At 48.5% G+C, this 20,598-nt stretch overlaps 1 protein-coding gene across 1 annotated transcript in view; it reads left to right on the top strand.

The window, feature by feature from the left end:
- Positions 1 to 166: 166 nt before the first annotated feature.
- LOC140417902 (uncharacterized) overlaps positions 167 to 20,598 on the top strand; it is a 32,312-nt gene continuing 11,880 nt past the window's right edge. Inside the window, exons 1-3 of the mRNA XM_072501334.1 lie at positions 167 to 218; positions 1,493 to 1,630; positions 10,740 to 11,839. Of these exons, the coding sequence (XP_072357435.1) occupies positions 11,096 to 11,839 (744 nt within the window). The 5' untranslated portion in view covers positions 167 to 218; positions 1,493 to 1,630; positions 10,740 to 11,095. The remainder of the gene's footprint in view (positions 219 to 1,492; positions 1,631 to 10,739; positions 11,840 to 20,598) is intronic.

The following is a 20,598-nucleotide window of genomic DNA, read 5'->3' as shown; positions in this document are numbered from 1 at the left end:
TGCAGCCGTTGCATCGCGCATGCTCCGAATCACATGTCCGTGGAGTGATTGGGACAGCTCCGGACCAATGGGAAGAGGGGGCGGTTCCGGATGACCGAGTGAGGGCGGATGGTCCTCCCACCAATCGGAGTGAATGAGGGGCGGGTCCGCTGTGATTGAAGCATGCGCAGTGTGGGTAATGGCGAAGGAGAAGGATTGTGTCTTCAGATCCGAAATTGGTAAGAGGCGTTTAACAATATGGAGGGAGCGAGAGATCGCGGGGTGGGCGGAAACATTGTGTAAAGCTGTTGCAATCGTAAACCTCGTAAATGTTTACGGAACCCCGTTTGTACCGAGCGGGGCTGCAGCTCCTCATGTTCGGCTCGGGTTAACGGCCGCCATCTTTATTGGATGTGCATCAGGGCGCATGCGCGTTTGTCATCTTTGTCGGGGCGATGTTTCAATGAGTGGGAGGAGCTTGTTCCCCATTGTTCAGAATGGAGACAACTTGTCCATCAAACTGCATTAGTCTTTGAGTCCCAATGTCTTATTGATGAGGCAAAGCGGTGGCAGAGATGGAAAGAAAAGGAAGAAATCCTGCTCTCCGGATTTCACTGTCTTATTAGACATTCTGTCCCATGTGTCCAAAGCTCTGCGGCTCTGTTCAGTCACATGAAGACCCAGGATAGAAATTCACAACCCTGAGTCAACATCACCCTAAAATCAAGGGACTGCTGATGCCAAGAGGGTCTGTGTTGTAGGTTAGACCCTCCAAGAGGGTCATGAGCAGTCAAACTGGACCCATAAGCAGGAGGGGAGAATGTTGTGAATTTCAATGCTGGACTGAAAGTGATTAATTTAGGAAACTCCTTTAAAGCGAATTAGTAGGGGAGGATTGACACACAGCAAACTCAAACCAGGAGAAATGTTTATCTTTCCTGAATTTCATTTCTGGACAGACAGTGATGCCTTTGTAAACTTCTTTCACAGGGGCTTAGAAAGGGATTCGCAGACAGGAAACTCACAACCAAGCCTCACATCAAATTCTGACAGCACCATTCGGGTTATCAGGACCTGGAGATTATCGATCTTTGTGTGGCAGCGTTGAGTTCAGATCATTGCCACTCACTGTGTAAAATTTCTTCCACATCTCCCCAGTAGATCTTGCTCACAATCTTAAATCTGTGTCCCATAATCCTTTACAGTCTGCACATGGGAACAGCATTTCTTTATCTTTTCCGGGTTTGCTGTTGTTTCTGGTGCCTGGGTCGATGCCAGATGGTCCGTCCAGATTTCACTCTTAATTTGTGTATTTGTACTGGTTGAATGGGCTTGGACCAGTCCATTTTCGGATACAAGACACAATTGAAGTTTGCTTCAAAAATTAATTGATATGTATCCAGGTCTAGGATGGATACCAACAATTTTTTTACAAATGCCACATCACCCAGTTAGGGGCATAGCCATTCACCAGCACCGAACGATCCACTGACCACCACGTTTTTCCCATTAGTGTCTGCAACGATCCTAGTGACCGAAAGAGGGACCTGTTTATCGAAACACTTGGCTCACCTCTCCACAGTCTGGTCTGATCTCTAACCCGCAAGTGAGTCTCCTGCAAGAACACCACACCAGCATTTCGATTCTTTAGGTGAGCGAAAACCCTCGACCTTCACTGGTCCACCCAATTTCTTTACGTTCCAGGTGACCAGCCAAATCAGGGGTCTCCCACCTCCCTTCCCCATCATGAAATCAGCCATTTGGGGCAGCACGGTAGCACAGTGGTTAGCACTGTTGCTTCACAGCTCCAGAGTCCCAGGTTTGATTCCCGGCTTGGCTCACTGTCTGTGTGGAGTCTGCACACTCTCCCTATGTCTGCGTGGGTTTCCTCCGGTTTCCTCCCACAGTCCAAAGACGTGCAGGTTAGGTGGATTGGTTACTCTAAATTGCCCCTTAGTGATGAAAGGTTAGGTGGGGTTGCTGGTTTAGGGGGATAGGGTGGAGATGTGGGATGGGGTGCTCTTTCGGAGGCTGGTGTAGACTCGTTGGGCCGAATGGCCTCCTTCTGCACTGTATGAAATTTCCACCGTGAGGGACTATCCAGTAAATCTTCAAAAAATACAGGCCAAGGCTCCACCCAAGATGGCCGTGATACACACACCCTCAGATTAGAAGAAAAACAGTTCTATAGTCATCAGCGAGCTAAACCCCCCCCCCCCAAAACCACCCACCACCATCTCACTCCCATTCACCAGCTTATCGCTGGTGGGGCAGCCCCTCTCAGGACAAAAATAAAATGAAAACAACGATATTGCCCACCTGGAGGATAAACATTTCAGAATGCAGTCCCTTTATTAGCCTTAATTTCCAAAGATGTCCCTCTCTGTCCTCTTCTTCCCCCCACCCCCCCATACATCTATCTTGTGCTTCCTAAATAAAATTTCCCTTCATCCCCAAACAGAAACACATTGTGTTTCTATCAGACAATATCAAAGACTAAATACAGGAAATCACAACATTCATCCCACCCCCAGGAAACGTCGATCTTGTCCAATACAGATAACTGGATCCCAGTCCATGCCTCGCCAGCTCAGCTCCCACATCTTGGTAAACTCTCACTGGGATAACTGAGTAAATCCCTTCCCACACTCCGAACAGGTGAATGGTCTGTCACCGGTGTGACTACGGTGATGAATCTCCAGCTCACAGGGAGATCTGAATCCCTTCCCACAGTCCCCACAATGCCATGGTTTCAGCAAGCTGCTGGTATCCTTGTCCCTCTCCACGTTTGACGATCAGTTTATGTCTTGTCCCCACAGAGAACATGTGTATGGTCTCTCCCCGCTCTGGATGGTGTGATATTTTCTCAGCTTGTGTAACTGGTTTAAACACTTTCCACAGTCAGTTCACTGGAACGCTCTCACACGAGTCCAGTGTGTGTTTTGGGGGTTTTTCAGTCACACTGATCTTGAAAATCTTTTCCTACAGACAGAACAGACAAACATTTTTGCTTCCACATTCACAGGCCAATGATATTCAGATCCTGATGAATGGAGTGTCTCTGTTAAATCTTGATGTGAAGTTTGATTTGAGTTTCCATCAGTAAATCCTCCCCTTGCAATATCCTGTCAAAGGAGTTTTCAAAATTCAGCACTAGGGTCACGCAAAGTGGCTCAGTGGTTAGCCGAGGACCCGGGTTAGATCCCGGCCCCAGGTCACTGTCCGTATGGAGTTTGCACATTCTCCCCATGTCTGTGTGGGACTCACCCCCACAATCCAAAAAGATGTGCAGGGTTGGTGAATTGGCCTCGCTAAAATTACTGGGTTACGGGAGAAAGGGTAGAGGGTGGAGGTGTGTGGCTCCAGTAGGGTGCTCTTTCTAAGGCCGGTGCAGACTCGGTGGGTTGAATGGACTCCTTCTGCACTGGAAATTCTGTAAACCCCTTAATTGGGGAAAAAATGAATTGGGTACTCCAAATATATATATATTTTTAAATTAAAAAAAAAAGCCAGCCCAGCATAGAAATTCTGAACAGACAATTCTAGTTTCTCTGGAACATTTTTCCCCGTCCTACACACTCTCCCTCCTCCCTGGGCTGAAATCCAAACCCATCTCACCATCTGCACCATTTCTTTCCTCCACTCCCAGTTTTCTCCCTCCCTCTCCTCTGCCTGGGTTCAGTTCTCCAGCTCCTGTATGCAGACTGACAATAAAATCAATGGGGCTTAGTGGGGGTTTGGGGCCTCCAGCGGGTGTTTGTGAATCCTCCCCGCCCACCTGCCAGGGTTTCCTTCCTTGGCAGATATCAGAATCCTCATTGATGACTTGAGCCCAAATTGGAACCAAGCTAAATTGCACAGCGGTTAGCACTGTTTCATCACAGCGCCAGGGTCCCAGGTTCAATTCCCGGCTTGGGTCACTGTCTGTGCGGAGTCTGCATGTCCTCCTCATGCGTGGGTTTCGTCCGGGTGCTCGGGTTTCCTCCCACAAGTCCCGAAAGACGTGCTTGTTAGTTGAATTGGACATTCTGAATTCTCCCTCTGTGACCCGGACAGGCTCCGGAATGTGGCGACTGGGGGCTTTTCACAGTAACCTCATTGCAGTGTTAATGTAAGCCTACTTGTGACAATAAAGATTATTATATTATTATAATTGGAGAAAGACACAATTTCATGCAGATTTGTGGCTCCACAAAGTGTTTCCAACTCCTCCCACCCATGCCCTGAACAGGTTGACGCATTTATTTGTCTGACTAAAAGGATGGTCACTGGTGGCACAGTGGTGCAGCGGTTAGCACTGCTGCCTCACAGCACCAGGTTCGATCCCAGCCCCGGGTCACTATCCATGAGGAGTTTCACATTCTCCACATGTCTTTGTGGGTCTCACCTCCACAACCCGAAGATGTGCAGGGTAGCTGGATTGGCCACACTAAATTGCCCCTTAATTGGAAAAGAATAATCAGTTATTCTAAATGGTCTCTTTCCCAATGTTCACAATTAAAGGGGTGGGTTCCCAGGAGATGGCTGACATTTCAGTGGACGGTAAATTAATAATGGACAGAGATGACTTCCGGTTGCGGCTTTGCAGAGCTAAGTCGCATGTTCGGCAGCTCCCGCTTGGAACGGACTTTTGGGCTCTTTTCAGGGCCCCCAACGGCATTTTTTCGACATTTCCCGGTGTGGGAAGAAGATTGCAATATTCCCCCGACAGTGTAAGGCTTGGACCAGGAGCGGGATGACTAAAAAAGTGGTGGTGAACCCAAAGAAAGTGCGAGGGAAGAATAGCAAGATGGCGGCGGGCGGGGACCAGGCAGCGTGGATGCAGTGGGTGCAGGAGCAGCAGCGCCCTTCAGGGAGCTCAAAGCGGACCTGCTGGAGCCGATGAAGGCTTCTATTGATAAGCTGCTGGAGACCCAGACGGCCCAGGAGTGGCAATCCGCGAGGTCAGACAAAAGATCTCTGATAACGAGGACGAGATCTTAGGCCTGGCGGTAAAGGTGGAGGCGCACGAGGCGCTCCACAAGAAATGGCAGGAACGGTTCGAGGAGATGGAGAATCGGTCGAGGCGGAAGAATCTGCGGATCCTGGGCCTCCCAGAGGGACTGGAGGGGTCGGACGTGGGAGCCTATGTGGTCACCATGTTAAACTCGCTGATGGGAGCGGGGTCCTTCCAGGGGCCCCTGGAGCTGGAAGGGGCCCATAGAGTGTTGGCGAGGAGGCCCAAGGCTAACGAGCCTCCGCGGGCGGTGCTGGTGCGGTTCCATCGGTTCGCTGATCGGGAGTGTGTGCTCAGATGGGCAAAAAAGAGAGGAGCAGCAGGTGGGAGAATGCAGGGGTTCGAATATATCAGGACTGGAGCACGGAGCTGACAAAGAAGAGGGCCGGGTACAACCGGGCGGAGGTGGTGATGCACAGGAAGGGGGTGAAGTTTGGCATGCTGCAGCCGGCATGACTGTGGGTCACCTACAAGGACCGGCACCATTATTTTGAGTCCCCGGAGGAGGCGTGGGCCTTTGTTCAGGCTGAGAAACTGAACACAAACTGAGGGTCGTGATGGGTGGTCGGGGATTGCTGTTGGTGTGTTACATTTTGAGGGGGGGTTCTTTGCTCTTCTTTCTTTATGATTCGGTGTGGGTTATTAGGGTGGGTTGGGCACTGTTTTGTTTGGGTCTGTCTGGTGGGCTCTAGGAGGGGGGCAAGTAAATGGAGTAGGGTGGATGTCTGGTAGGGGGAATGGGGCCCCGCGGGGGAGGGGGAGGCCCCGCGGGGGAGGGGGAGGCCCGAGTCGGGGGTGAGGGGACTGGGCCTGTAAAAGGGGCTGCGTCAGAGGTGGCGGGGCCGGGCAGGTGGAAAGCGCGGGCTTTTTCCCGCGCTGAAGGCTGATGGGCCGGGGCGGGGAAACGAGGGTTGTTTCCCGCACTTGGGATGGAAGGGGGAGGCGGAGAGCCTGCTGATGGGTAATGGAGGAGGAGGGTGTGTCCCACAATGGGAGGAGTCGAAGGAGAGGCGGGAGTGGCCGGGGTCAGCAGGAGTCAGCTGACTTGCGGGAGTGCAATGGGGGGGTGGCAGAGAGAACCGGGTTGCTGCTGGTATGTCAAGGGGGAGCTGGAGCGAGTAGAGGGGGTTGGGACAGGGTCTGCCGCCATGGGGAACGGGCGTGGGGTGCCGGCGCGTGGCTGGCCGAGGAGGGGTTATGGCTAGTCAGCGGGGATGGGGGGCGGGTAGCCCCCTTATCCGGCTGATAACCTGGAATGTAAGGTGACTGAACGGGCCGGTTAAGCGGGCCCGGGTATTTGCGCACCTGTAGGGGCTGAAGGCGGATGTGGTCATGCTCCAGGAGACACACCTGAAAGTGGCAGACCAGGTAAGATTGAGGAAGGGGTGGGTAGGTCAGGTGTTTCATTCAGGGCTGGATGCCAAAAATTGGGGGGTGGCGATCTTGGTGGGAAAGAGGGTGTCGTTTGAGGCGTTGAGCATTGTGACAGACAGTGGTGGCAGGTACGTAATGGTAAGTGGTAAGCTGCAAGGGGAGAGGGTGGTGCTGGCCAACGTGTAAGCCCCGAACTGGGCCGATGCGGGTTTTATGCGGCGCATGTTGGGTCGGATCCCGGACTTGGAAGTGGGGGGCCTGATAATGGGGGGGGGGGGGGGGGGGACTTTAACACGGTGTTGGATCCGGCACTGGATCGTTCCAGGTCTAATATGAGTAGAAAGCCGGTGGTGGCTAAAGTGCTGAGGGGGTTTATGGACCAGATGGGAGGGGTGGACCCTTGGGGATTTGCAAGGCCGGGGGCGAGGGAATTTTCATTCTTCTCGCATGTTCATAAGGCCTATTCCCCGATTGACTTTTTTATTATGAGCAGGGCGCTGATAGCGAGAGTAGAGGATACCGAGTACTCGGCGATAGCCATTTCGGATCACGCCCCGCATTGGGTAGACCTAGAGATGGGGGAGGAGAGGGACCAGCGCCCGTTGTGGCACTTGGAGGTGGGGCTGTTGGCGGACGAGGAGGTGAGTGAGCGGGTCCGAGGAAGCATAGAGAGATACCTGGAGGCCAACGATAACGGGGAGGTCCGAATGGGGATGGTCTGGGAGGCACTGAAGGCGGTGGTTAGGGGAGAGGTGATCTCCATTAGGGCCCACAAGCTAGGGAGATCGGTGGAGTTCAGGATAGGGGAGGGAGTGGGGTTGGCATCAATGGGGTCTTCAGGGACTTTTATGAGGAACTGTATCGGTCCGAGCCCCCACTGGAGGAGGGAGGGTTGGGCCGCTTTCTGGACCATTTGAGGTTCCCGAAGGTGGAGGAGGGTACTGGTGGCGGGGTTAGGGGCCCCGATTGGGCTGGAGGAGCTGGCCAAAGGGATAGGGAGCATGCAGGTGGAGAAGGCACCGAGGCCGGACGGTTTCCCGGTCGAATTCTACAAAAAATATGTGGATCTGTTGGGACCGTTGCTGGTTAGATCCTTCAATGAGGCAAGGGGAGGGGGGGGGGCTTTGCCCCCGACGATGTCCCGGGCACTGATCTTGATCCTGAAGCGGGACAAGGATCCCCTACAGTGTGGGTCTTACAGGCCGATTTTGTTGTTAAACGTAGATGCCAAGGTGCTGGCAAAGGTCTTAGCCACGAGAATTGAGGACTGGGTGCCGCAGGTGATCCACGAAGACCAGCCGGGGTTCGTGAAGGGGAGGCAGTTGAACGCGAATGTGCGGAGGCTCCTGAACATTATTATGATGCCGTGAAGGGAGGGGGAGGCGGAGATTGTGGTGGCGATGGACGCTGAGAAGGCCTTTGATAGGGTAGAGTGGGGGTACTTGTGGGAGGTGCTGAAAAGGTTCGGGTTTGGGGAGGTGTTCGTCAGGTGGGTTAGGCTGTTGTACGAGGTCCCGATGGCGAGTGTGGCCACAAACAAGAGGAGGTCTGAGTACTTTTGATTGCATCGAGGGACGAGGCAGGGGTGTCCCCTGTCCCCCCTGCTCTTCGCACTGGCGATTGAACCCCTGGCTATGGCACTGAGGGTATCGAGGAACTGGAGGGGGTTGGTGCGGGGTGGGGAGGAGCATAGGGTGTCGCTCTATGCGGACGACTTGCTGCTATATGTGGCGAACCCGGTGGGAGGAATGCCGGAGGTAATCAGGATCCTCAGGTAGTTCGGGGATATCTCAGGGTACGAGCTCAACATGGGGAAGAGCGAGTTGTTCGTGGTTCACCCAGGGGACCAGGAGAGGGGGATTGGCGAGCTCCCATGAAAAAGGGTGGAGAGGAGCTTCAGGTATTTGGGGGTCCAGGAGCTGGGGGCCCCGTATAGACTTAATTTCACGAGGCTAGTGGAGCAAATGGAGGAGGAGTTTAAGAGGTGGGACGTGTTGCCGCTGTCCCTGGCGGGTAGGGTGCAGTCAGTTAAGGTAACGGTGCTCCCAAGGTTTTTGTTCATGTTCCAGTGCCTCCCCATTCTTATCCCGAAGGCCTTCTTTAGGCGGGTCAACAGGAGCATAACGGGATTTGTGTGGGCGCGAGGGACTCCATGGGTGAGAAGGGTGTTCCTGGAGTGGAGTCGGGATGTGGGGGGGGGCTGGCACTGCCCAACCTATGTGGGTACTACTGGGCCGCCAATGTGGCTATGGTGCGCAAGTGGGTGATGGAGGGGGAGGGGGCTGCATGGAAGAGGCTGGAGACGGTGTCTTGTGAGGGTACGAGTCTGGAGGCGCTGGCAACGGCGCCGCTGCCGCTCCCTCCAATGAGGTATACCACGGGCCCGGTGGTGGCGGCGACCCTCAGAATCTGGGGGCAATGGAGGCGGCACATGGGGAAAGTAGGGGTCTCGGTGTGGACCCCAATACGGGGGAACCACCGGTTTGTCCCAGGGAGAATAGATGGAGGGTTTACGGGGTGGCACGGGGCAGCGAGAAGAAGGTTGGGGGACCTGTTTGTGGATGGGAAGTTCGCGAGCCTGGCTGAGCTGGAGGAGAAGTATGGGCTCCCCCCGGGGAACACTTTTAGGTATCTACGGGTAAGGGCGTTTGCCAGGCGGCAAGTGGTGGAATTCCCCCTGCTGCTGCCACCACGCACGGTACAGGACAGGGTGCTCTCAGTGGGGTGGGTTGGAGAGCGGATGATCTCGGCAACTTCCCAGGTGATGCAGGAGGAGGAGGAGGCCTAGGTGGTGGAGTTGAAAGTTAAGTGGGAGGAGGAGTTGGGGGAGGAGATCGAGGAGGGGACGTGGGCAGATGCCCTTGGGAGGGTGAACTCTTCCTCATCTTGCGCGAGGCTCAGCCTCATACAGTTTAAGGTGCTGCACAGGGAACACATGACTGGGACAAGGATGAACTGGTTCTTTGGGGGTGAGTACAGGTGTGTTAGGTGCTCAGGGAGCCCAGCAAACCACACCCATATGTTCTGGGCATGCCCAGTGCTGGAGGAGTTTTGGAAGGGTGTAGCAAGGACGGTGTCGAGGGTGGTAGGATCCAGGGTCAAGCCGGGCTGGGGGCTCGCAATATTTGGGGAGGCAGAGGAGCCGGGAGTGCAGGAGGCGAAAGAGGCCGGTATTCTGGCCTTTGCGTCCCTGGTAGCCCGGCGAAGGATTCTTCTTCAGTGGAAGGATGCGAGGCCCCCAAGCGTGGAATCCTGGATCAACGATATGGCGGGGTTTATTAAATTGGAGAGGGTGAAATTTGCCTCAAGGGGATCGGTGCAAGGGTTTTTCAGGCGGTGGCAACCGTTCTTGGACTTCCTGGCAGAACGGTAGACAACGGTCAGCAGCAGCAGCAACCCGGAGGGGCGGGGGGGTTCTATTTTATTTTTGTTTGTCTGTACTGGGGGATCTGAGGGGGTGTATATATTTGCTATGTTTGCTGTGTGTTAATTCGGGGTGTTAATTTATTATTTATGTACAGGGGGCATGGGGGTTGTTTTATTTTGTTTTGTATTTAATTCTATTGGGTTCCTTTTTCATTTTGTTGTTGATATTTTGTGAAAACTTCAATAAAAATTATTATATGTCCCGTGTTCTTGTATGGCACTTGCTAGATATATTATTTACAGTTTGTAGTAAAGTATTATTTCTCGCCTTGTAATATAAGACTGTAGCTACGTTATAGATTTCCAGTCATCTCTTCCCTCAGAGGGTTGTTAGTCTTTGGATTTCTCTTCCACAGGGACCAATTGTATCTGGGAGTCATTGAATATATTGAAGCACAAGTTTGACAGATATTTTATTGACAATGGAGTTAAGGGTTATGGGGAACAGGCAGGAAAATAGAGTGAAAGCTGAGATGAGGAGGGATTTCTTCACTCGAGGATGTGGTGAAGCTTTGGAATTCTCTACCCCAGAGGAATATGGAGCCTCAGTCATCAGGTATGTTCAAGACAAATATTGGTAAGTTTCTCGATATGAGATAACGAGGGATATGGGGATCGTGTGGGAAATGGTGCTGAGGTAGATCGGCCAAGGATCTCATTGAATGGTTGAGCAATCTCGGTGGGCCAATTGGCCTACTTTTGCTCCTATTCTAATCTCTGTGTCCTGGTCAGGAAGCAGTGAGCTGAGCTTGGATCTGTCAATCAACATGAATCAGCACCTTCAGGAGAATTGGGAGGGTGATTATTAGATTCAGCAGAGTGAGAATGGAGGGAGAGTGTGTGGGATGGAGATTTACAGCTTTTGGAAAACGAGAGGAAATAATGTTCCTTAGGAACTAGTATTGTCTGCTCTGAATTCCTAATCCATACCAACAATGATGAATTTTGCCAATTGTTTTTGAAGGACATTGGAAGAGGAGGAATTACAGACACAAATCTCAAACATCACGTCTCGATGTGACAAACTCACTCGATTCCTTCTGATCTGAATATCATCGGCGCAAAGGAGAAATCTTTGTGCGATCTGTCGGCTTCCAAAAGGTTTTAATTGGGAGTGTGACTGGAAAAGTACCGAGACCCACACAACACACACCCGAGTGGGAGTGTTCCAGTGAACTGACTGTGGAAAGAGCTTTAACCAGTTCCGCAGCCTAAAAAAACATCACCATTCACAGTGAGGAGAGACAGTGCATATGTTCTGTGTGTAGACAAGGCTTCCACTGATTGTCCAATCTGGAGAGACACGAGGAGACCCAAAACATGGAGAAACCGTGGAAAGGTGGGGACTCTGAGCTGCTGGTTCATCGATGCAGTCACACTGGGGAGAGGCCATTCACCTGCTCTCAGTGTGGGAAGGGATTCACTCGGTTATCCAGCCTGCAGACACATCAGCGAGTCCACACTCGGGAGAGGCCATTCATCTGCTCTCAGTGTGGGAAGGGATTCAGTCATTCATCCACCTTGCAGACACATCAGCGAGTTCATACTGGGGAAAGGCCATTCACCTGCTCTCAGTGTGAGAAGGGATTTATTGATTCAACCACCCTGCAGAGACATCAGCGAGTGCATACTGGGGCAAGGCCATTCACCTGCTCTCAGTGTGGGAAGGGCTTCACACAGTTATCTAGCCTGCAGACACACCAACGAATTCACACTGGGGAGAAGCCATTCACCTGCTCTCAGTGTGGGCAGAGATTCCGTGCTTCGTTCCCCCTGCGGAGACATCAGCGAATTCATACTGGGGAGAGGCCATTCACCTGCTCTCAGTGTGGGAAGGCATTCAGTGATTCATCCACCCTGCAGAGACATCAGCGAGTTCACACTGGGGAGAAGCCATTCACCTGCTCTCAGTGTGGGAAGGGATTCAGTGATTCATCCACCCTGCGGAGACATCAGCGACTTCACACTGGGGAGACGTCATTCATCTGCACTCAGTGTGGGAAGGGATTCAGTGATTTTTCCATCCTGGAGAGCCACCAGCAAGTTCACACTGGGGAGAGGCCATTCACCTCTCAGTGAGGGAAGGGATTTATTGATTCGTCCACCCTGCGGAAACATCAGCGGATTCACACTGGGGAGAAGTCATTCATCTGCTCCCTTTCGGAATGGATTCATACAGTTATCCAGTCTGCGGAAGGGATTACATGGAAAAATAGAAAATAGCAGGAAGAGGCCATTTGGCCCTTTGCGCCTGCTCCACCAGCCATCATGATCATGGCTTGTCTCTAATTCAATAGCCTAATCCCGCTTTCCCCTCCACATCCTTTGATCGCCTTTGCCCTAAGTGCTATATCTAACTGCTTCTGCCATATGGCAGCACAGTGGTTAGCATTGTGGCTTCACAATGCCTGGGTCCCAGGTTCGATTCCTGGCTGGGTCACTGTCTGTGTGGAGTCTGCATGTTCTCCCCGTGTCTGCGTGGGTTTCCTCCGGATGCTTCGGTTTCCTCCCACTCGTCCCAAAAGATGTGCTGTTCGGTAATTTGGATATTTTGAATTCTCCCTCCGTGCACCCGAACAGGCGCTGGTACATGGCGGCAAGGAGCTTTTAACAGTAACTTCAATGCAATGTATGCCGACTTGTGTCTGCAAGGAGAACGTAGTCTGCACATCCTCCCCGTGTCTGCGTGGGTTTCCTCCGGGTGCTCCGGTTTCCTCCCACAGTCCAAAGATGTGCAGGTTAGGTGGATTGACCATGATAAATTGCCCTTAGTGTCCAAAATTGCCCTTAGTGTTGGTTGAGTGGGTTACTGGGATATGGGGATAGGGTGGTGTGGGCTTGGGTAGGGTGCTCTTTCCAAGAGCCGGTGCAGACTCGATGGGCCAAATGGCCTCCTTCTGCACTGTAAATTCTATGATATTCTATAATTCTATGATTTTGTGACAATAAAGATTATTATTCTTGAAAATGACGATTTTGAGTTCTTTTTGCCCTCAGTCTGGACTCAGTAAAATTACCAAGTCAGATTTGTCGGTAAAAATCTATTTTATTCCAAGCAGCTTGCAAGCTAGACTCGCTCTGATAACACAGGACACCAACACAGTCCCTGAGATTCCCAGAGCAAGTGAGAGACAAAGGGACAAAGCATCTCGTTTTCATATACATTCATGTAGCATCAAGTTTCAATCACACACCCAAATAAGGCAACGGTGGCAAATGCAAAGCTCCCATAGGCTTTCCCCACATCCCTTAACCAAAGGGAGGCCCCTTTCACCAGTATCTCCTGCAACAAAGAAATGGTCCCAGTGGCTGCCCATCCCCCCCTCTTCCTACCTTGAATCCCACTTGCAGGCTACACATTTTCCCCAGCATAAGCTAGAGATCTTTACCAAATCCGCTAACCTAACTCCTTATTCTACTGCAGTAAGATTTTACTCCTAACTTGGCCTAACTACCCATCATGCTTTAGTACCATGCCTTTTTATTCATTTCCTCATTCCCTCCTCTTATAATTCTATGATAACTACTATTCCGCCTCCTATCCAACATTCCCTTCCACTATCCACCGACAACGGGACGCCGGTGGCGTTGTGGCAGATGCATTGGCCTGACGTCTGGGTTACGCTACACCTCCGTTCAGTGCAGGTGGAGAACAGACATGTTATATTTTCTTTCACCTCTGCCACGGGGGTCTCTATTGGTAGAGAAATGTTTGGGTAGGTATTCCCCTGATGGTCAAAAAGTGTGCTAACAATTCGCCAGACCAACAATAGTCCTGTTGCTGTTTCGGTCCAAATTTGGATTTTGGTTAGGAATACAACTTCCAGTGTCCGTTATAAACATCCCCAGGTTAATAACCTGCATCAATGTCTGGTCTGAAAGACCGTGCCGCAATTCATTACATTCCGTACATAAAACACCTCATCACATTTTTACAGCCACTGGCTCTCTGTCCGGGTTCCTCCTGGTTTGATGGTCGCCAGTAACGGGATGTCATCTTGGTGATGGGCCGAGTCTGTTGGCATCATCCTGAGCCATAGTCATCTTACAACACATATTAAGGCATCCAATGATTATACAGTATACAATTATACTAACAAGTATTATCAATCCATGTATCTGGTAAAACCCCATGACCAAGCTATGAGAGCTGACTCTGAGCTGAATCCTGCTTTCGGGTTTATATCCCACTTCTAGTTGTACTGACTAGCAGATATCCCTGATCCTTGTCATTTGTGTGTACATGTCGTGATTTGTAAACTGTGCACGGAAATCAATTGTAAATTCATCCATCTCGCAGACCAGAGTCGATAGATCCTCAAGTCCAATCACCGTGAACCATAGCTGTCGCTGCTCAGGGAGGCAACTCAATAGCTATATTTGTGTGTTCCACTACCTCCAAGGCATCTGACTGCCTTGGGGTAGCAGCACCGTAGAAGCTTCATGTACCCTAGAAACAGCACACCACTCAGTCCATCAGCGACGAAAAGGGTCGTTTGTCCATCACCGGCTGTTCAGGAAGTGCTTTCCGTTTCTCATTGGAATGGTAAATTATGATGATATGTACTATCCACTGATTATCTTGCTTTATTGATTTCAGAAGCTTCAATCGATCCTGTTTCTATTCCTGACTTCCTCACACTAACGTCTAACATTGGACTGAACCATGTAGTCTGCCAGCCCTGGCTTACATGAGACAATAACTCAGTTTTCTTCAAATCCCTTTTGTCTGTTATCATTTCCCTTACAGCATGAAGCGTACACTTGCCATTATTTGTTTGTTTTTTTACTTTGCAATAACACCACTTGCACATTTAATAGTCAACTTTTGGGATTACAACCCAATTGAATCCATACGTAACAGTCCCTAACAATTTACAGGACATTTTGTCCGTAATAACTATTACACTCTCCATTGCAATATTGTTTGCTGCATTGGTTACAAATTTCACGTCGTGGCATCAAGCTGCCAAAATTCCTAAACTATTGTCATTTAAAATGCGGAGGTTCCTCGTCAGTTGCTGCTGTCTGCCGAGACCCTGAATAACTCCACCGCGTAGTACATACCCCGTGGAGACCACAGATCATCCATCAGCTGATGTCCAGTTAGAGATGTCTGACCGGAGGTTTCACTATTCAGTAATAATTTGATATTTTGATTTGTTTCTAACCCGTAAGGTTTTTCCTCCAGGCTCTTGTCATTTAATTCCCTCAAATATGTAGCCAATTGTATCATTAGTTTCCCCCCCCCATACAGTCTAAAACATTCTTCTCTGGAGTGCAGTTCTCGTTCTTCATCTGTATTATTTTTGCTTCATCTGAAAACCAAATGGAACAGCTCAAAGGCGGAGAGGGCCCTATTTCTTGTTTGGATGTTCCAGAAGTGCCCTCTCCAGGACTTCCGGATTTCTGTTGCCACCATTCCTTTTTTTTTTCTTGAACTGATTTGTTTTCCTGATCATGTACGTACATCATATGATTAAGGCCTGTTAGGCCTCCTCCTCTTATCGTTGCACCCCTGAGTGAGACTCGAAAAATCTCAAACTCCTCCTCCTTTGCTCTCTCAGTGGTCCAATCAGGTCGAAACTTTCCCTGATGCATTTCGGGTATTGCTACTGCTTTTACTTCCATGTTTTTAAATTCTGATTATGACAGGATTTTTATGAAAGATAAGTTCTGAACATGACAGTTTCACTTTATCATCTGTCCTATCGATGCTGCTAACAGTTTTCAATTCACTGGCATCCCACTCCACTGATTACATAATACTAGTAAGTGCAGTAAGCCCCTGACACTCACAACCAAACATTCCTTTTTCCCCCCAAAGCCTGTCCATCGTCCGGGGTTTTGAATTTATCCACAGAAACCTTCCCTTTCTCCAGGTCTATTGTGATTCATATATTTTCCAAATTCATATCCCGGGTCAATCATTAATTTAGTACAACATTCTTTTTCCCTTGTCCGAGCAGTTTGGGGATCTGATCTATCCTGTGGCACAACATCATTGCAGTGATCCAGTCTCTAAACACTGTTAGGCTAATTTTACGTCCCTGGGTCATCCCAACATCTCTTAAACTACGTACTCCCTCACTAATTGGTACCACAAGTTTGTCACTTCTCCACAATCCTGCACATCCTTTCACAATCACTTCGTCGTCAGCTAGGTTTTCTCTGCAGTAATTACAATTTGTCATTATCACACTATCCTATGGTCAAAATCTATCTTGTGGTCCCAAACTTCAATCATCAGTGTTGCCTGATGTTTCACAAACCAATCATGACAAACTGAATTCCCCAAATTTCCCTGGGAGCCGAAGCATTTCCCCATTTCTGTTGTTCTAAATGCAATATCAACTCACCTGAATACTCTGTATCTGCCATTCTCCTAGGTCTCATATGATTACTCCCTGTCCAAACAACTGGGCCACAGAACATGCCACATCCTTGACACGATGTTTCATTATGTTCACAATGAATCATTTTAAACTGGGGTCCATTAATAACAGCCCTTGATCTATCATCCCATATTCTCAATTCCTTACTGATTTTGTTTCTTCGTTTGCTGCCGATAGGTTGCCTATGGATTGTAATAATCCCTCTGTTATTATTTAATTGGGTCGGATGTTTTAGTTCTGATACAATTTATTTTGCTCCAGATGCCATCTTTCTCTAATTCAACTTCCCCCATGCTGCTATCAGCTTTGATTAAAAAGTACAAATGACCTTTGCTGCTCCTAGAAAAAAGAGGTCCTGCAGTCTCTAAGGGCCATTCTTCCATCGGTGTCTCATTTTTTTATGCTACTCCCTGTTTCTCCACCATTTTCTTTCCTGAATATTTTTCTTAAAATGGATGCCCATCTGGCTTGTTCTTCGTCCTCCTTAACTTTACTACCATCTGTATATACCACCCAAGCATTTACTAACGCTGTTCTGCTAACTGATTTATCAAGTTTCTGTCCCTTTTAAATGTTAGGAATAAACATTAAGGCAGGGTTTAAAAGAATGATTTCCCCATCTTCCCATTGAGCTGTATTTGCGCCTTGCGGACAACCCTGTCTCTTGGTCAACTCTGTCAATTCTAGAAATTCAGTTGTGACATATAATTTCTTCCCAGCTGATAAATTTTCAATCTCTGCTATCCTTTTTGTTATGGCTGCCAGACATTTTGCGATGTCCGAAACTTTTGTTCAGCCCTTGACCAATTTCCTGTCAATGTTTGATGGGTGTCTGAGTACTATGACTAGCGAGCACCATACCATATCCATTTGCGTACAGATCGAATTTAATGCTCAAATCGTCCTCTTCATGTCTCTCCTCTAATGGCCCGGATGTTGCTACAGCTGTTTTTAACTGGTCCAAACTTCTCTGTGCTTCACTGGTCCACCTAAAATCCCCTTTCAAAGTTTCATAAATGGGTCTGGCATGAAGACTAAAGTCTTCCACTACTGGTCTCAAATACCCCAAAATTCCCATGATTTGCTGAACCTCGTTTCGTGAAACGGGCGCTCGGGGCAGCACGGTAGCATTGTGGATAGCACAATTGCTTCACAGCTCCAGGGTCCCAGGTTCGATTCCGGCTTGGGTCACTGTCTGTGCGGAGTCTGCACATCCTCCCCGTGTGTGCGTGGGTTTCCTCCGGATGCTCCGGTTTCCTCCCACAGTCCAAAGATGTGCAGGTTAGGTGGATTGGCCATGCAAAATTGCCCTTAGTGTCCAAAATTGCCCTTCGTGTTGGGTGGGTTTACTGGGTTATGGGGATAGGGTGGAGATGTTGACCTTGGGTAAGGTGCTCTTTCCAAGAGCCTGTGCAGACTCGATGGGCTGAATGGCCTCCTTCTGCACTGTAAATTCTATGATACTAAAGCCAAATCATATTTAATCCGCTCCCTGACTCTTGCCTGAAAGTGGTTCGGGGAATGAACATATCCTTGTGGCAATTTAAAGTATACATAATGTTTAGTGCCAAAGGTAATTGCTGTCTTTTCCCTGCTGTCTGGGTCTAACGGAACACTCCAAAATCCGTAAAATACTTTTTCTTCCTGTTTCCTTATTTCCTCTACGTTATCAATTGGTTTTAATATCTTAATTTTTATTTCTGCCTCTATTTTTATTAAATCTTTCCCTGCCATCAGATTCTCATTTCCTGATACTGCAAGTAATACTCCTAATCTAAGCTCTGGTCCCATATCTTTATTCCCTAAAGCTCCATCTGCAATGTAGTTAACAGTCTAAACTTCATTTCTTCTGCTGGTGACTTTCTAGTAAGTCAGCGGGCACTAGGACCCCGGTGGAGCTGTGTCGTGTCAATTCCACCGACTACCTCCTAATACTGGTCACATTCGGTCCCCGTGTTTCTGGCCCCTTACTGCCGCAATACCCCTCACCACTATCCCAATATAACATGAGGGCATGTTTGAATTAATTTTTTCTTGAAAGCGGTATACTGCTACGGTCCCCATTCTACCTGCTCTCAGGACTGCCTACCCCCCTGGGGTCAGTGCTTGTAGCATCCCCTCAAGTTCTGAGTGCTTATACACAAAGGCCCTACAGTAGTGAATAGTCCCCAGTACTTGCCTAACCCCTCTTACGGTCTGGGGTTTGGGCATCTCTAAAATGGCCTACTTCCTTTCCCCTGTGTAATCTTAAAATAAAGTTAAAAATCCATAGTCTTTGCTGTATGAAAATCCCCGATCAGTAAATTTGACGTGTAGTGAGTTTACAGAGAAAATACTGAAATCTCTAAAAATTTGGAACACAGAGAACAACATTTTTAAATGTAGGTATATCATGGCTGCCTTTAACAAAGGAGCACATGGACCCAGCCCACACCGAATGCCTTGTCTTCGCATTTCAATTTAGGTTCCTTTGTTCTCTCTTTTTTTTCTTTAACCACCCAAGACTATGCCGAGTTCAAACTAATCATTTACAAATCCCAATTTATACATTTTGCTTTTGCTTTTTGTTTACTCCCCGAGACTTGTGTTCTAAATAACTTCCACAATGTTAATCATTATTACTGATTTTCTAAAGAACTTTCAAATACTTACCCCGTTTTAAATCTCACTTTAACTGCCGTGTGTGCCTCCTAATTGATGTGCAACTTTGTTTTGCAAAACACAACATTTTAAAAACTAGGAATACCAGAGGAAGTTCACAAATTCTTATTAAACACACACTCATTCATCCACTGAGATTTCCACTCAAACGAAAGGAATTCAAAGCATTATACTTTCATTCATCTCAACCAACTGGACAATAAAAGTTTGAATTTGCAAAGAAAACAATGTCAAAGACGGGGCTTTTCCACTACTCCAGAATCCCCACACTTGCACTTGAACAATTGCTTTACAGCTTATCCTGCTCCTTAACCTTATATTCCTTAAAAACCAATAATTTCCCAAATTATTTCACATATGCAGTCAGAAGATAATTCCAACCATTTCTGAGTTGTTAATTTAGCTCCCCTCCTTTGTTTTCAGATACTTTCCTGAATTTTCCAAGTCTTTGGTTCCCCCTAGTGGCCATTCATCTCCCAACTTTTTTTTAAAAACTCTGATATCAGACACATCTCCCAATCTATATTGGTTTCTCTGCCTCACTCTCTGTCTCCATAATCGAACTAGTACTAGGACTGCATTATTCACCCCTATAGTCCAAGAACAAAATTTAACTTAACCAATTGTAATTGTACGGAACTGAATTGTCTCCAGGACATTCCATCAGCGGTCTTAACTGAATTGTCTCTGCAACATTCCCTCAGCCCGTTAAAGACCTTAACCGAATTAAAGTGTAATTTAATGTATCCAATTTAAATTTTCAACCCACATGCATGGAACTGAACTATCACTGCAGTATTCCCTCAGTTTCCAACTGAATTATCGCCCAATATTCCCTCAGTCTCGTTTAATTCTCAGCCGTACCTACATCGACCGAAATTAATTTTTCTAATCCTCCTGACTGACCTTTGATTTCGTCGAACGATCTTACCCGACCATAGACGAGTGACCAAACCCGCTTCAGACTACGAGGCAGGGGAAAACCGACGTGGTCCTTTATAATCTACTCACACCAGGGACCCATTTCCCCTCTCTCCATCCAAGGCTGGTTTAATTCTGATTTCGCGGATAGCCGGGAATTCGCTCTTGAAATCCCACTTCTGACACCAAATGACGATTTTGAGTTCCTCAGCTCAAGACCTAGTCTGCTTTATTAACTAACCCCTGTTATAAGAAATAGGTCCCATGAATGCTTCAGTCATGACCTGTACTCATAAAGCGTAAATGATGACACAAGCTTTAAAATAGTTCCTGTAATATTTGTCCTGAATACCAGATACCTTCCCCAAAGTTCTGGAAAGGGAGGGTTAATAAAGCCAGGTACTTACAGTCTGAACAAACTTCGAATGCGACTCATGACCCATTTGTAAAACTGAACAAATAAATCCCTGAATTCATTACGACTCTTTTCTGCACCCGGCTCCAGTAATCACTGACTGGGAAGGGACCAGAATCTCAGGAAGCTTCACACTGCTGTCTTCTCGTGTGGAACTGATCTATCAGATTAATGTTCTCATGCTGGGAGTATTCAATACAATGTCTGAATCTCTGATTCTGCTTCCTGTCCCCTATCCCCATCATCCATGGATCTTCCCTTTTACCAACTTGAGAAAACGTTTGCCTGTTCACTGATTGATCTTGATGGTGGTGGGATTACCCAGAATTCTCAATAGGTCAGAAAGTCCCTTATCGGTGACTAAAGGAACCCAGCAAGCTGTGCTGTGTTCTGTGCATGCTCAGGGCGGCTGACGGACCGATGGGATCAGG

Source organism: Scyliorhinus torazame, chromosome 5 (genome assembly GCF_047496885.1).
Source record: "Scyliorhinus torazame isolate Kashiwa2021f chromosome 5, sScyTor2.1, whole genome shotgun sequence".
In the NCBI taxonomy this organism is placed as follows: domain Eukaryota; kingdom Metazoa; phylum Chordata; class Chondrichthyes; order Carcharhiniformes; family Scyliorhinidae; genus Scyliorhinus; species Scyliorhinus torazame.
This window is presented reverse-complemented; position numbering and strand designations above follow the sequence as displayed.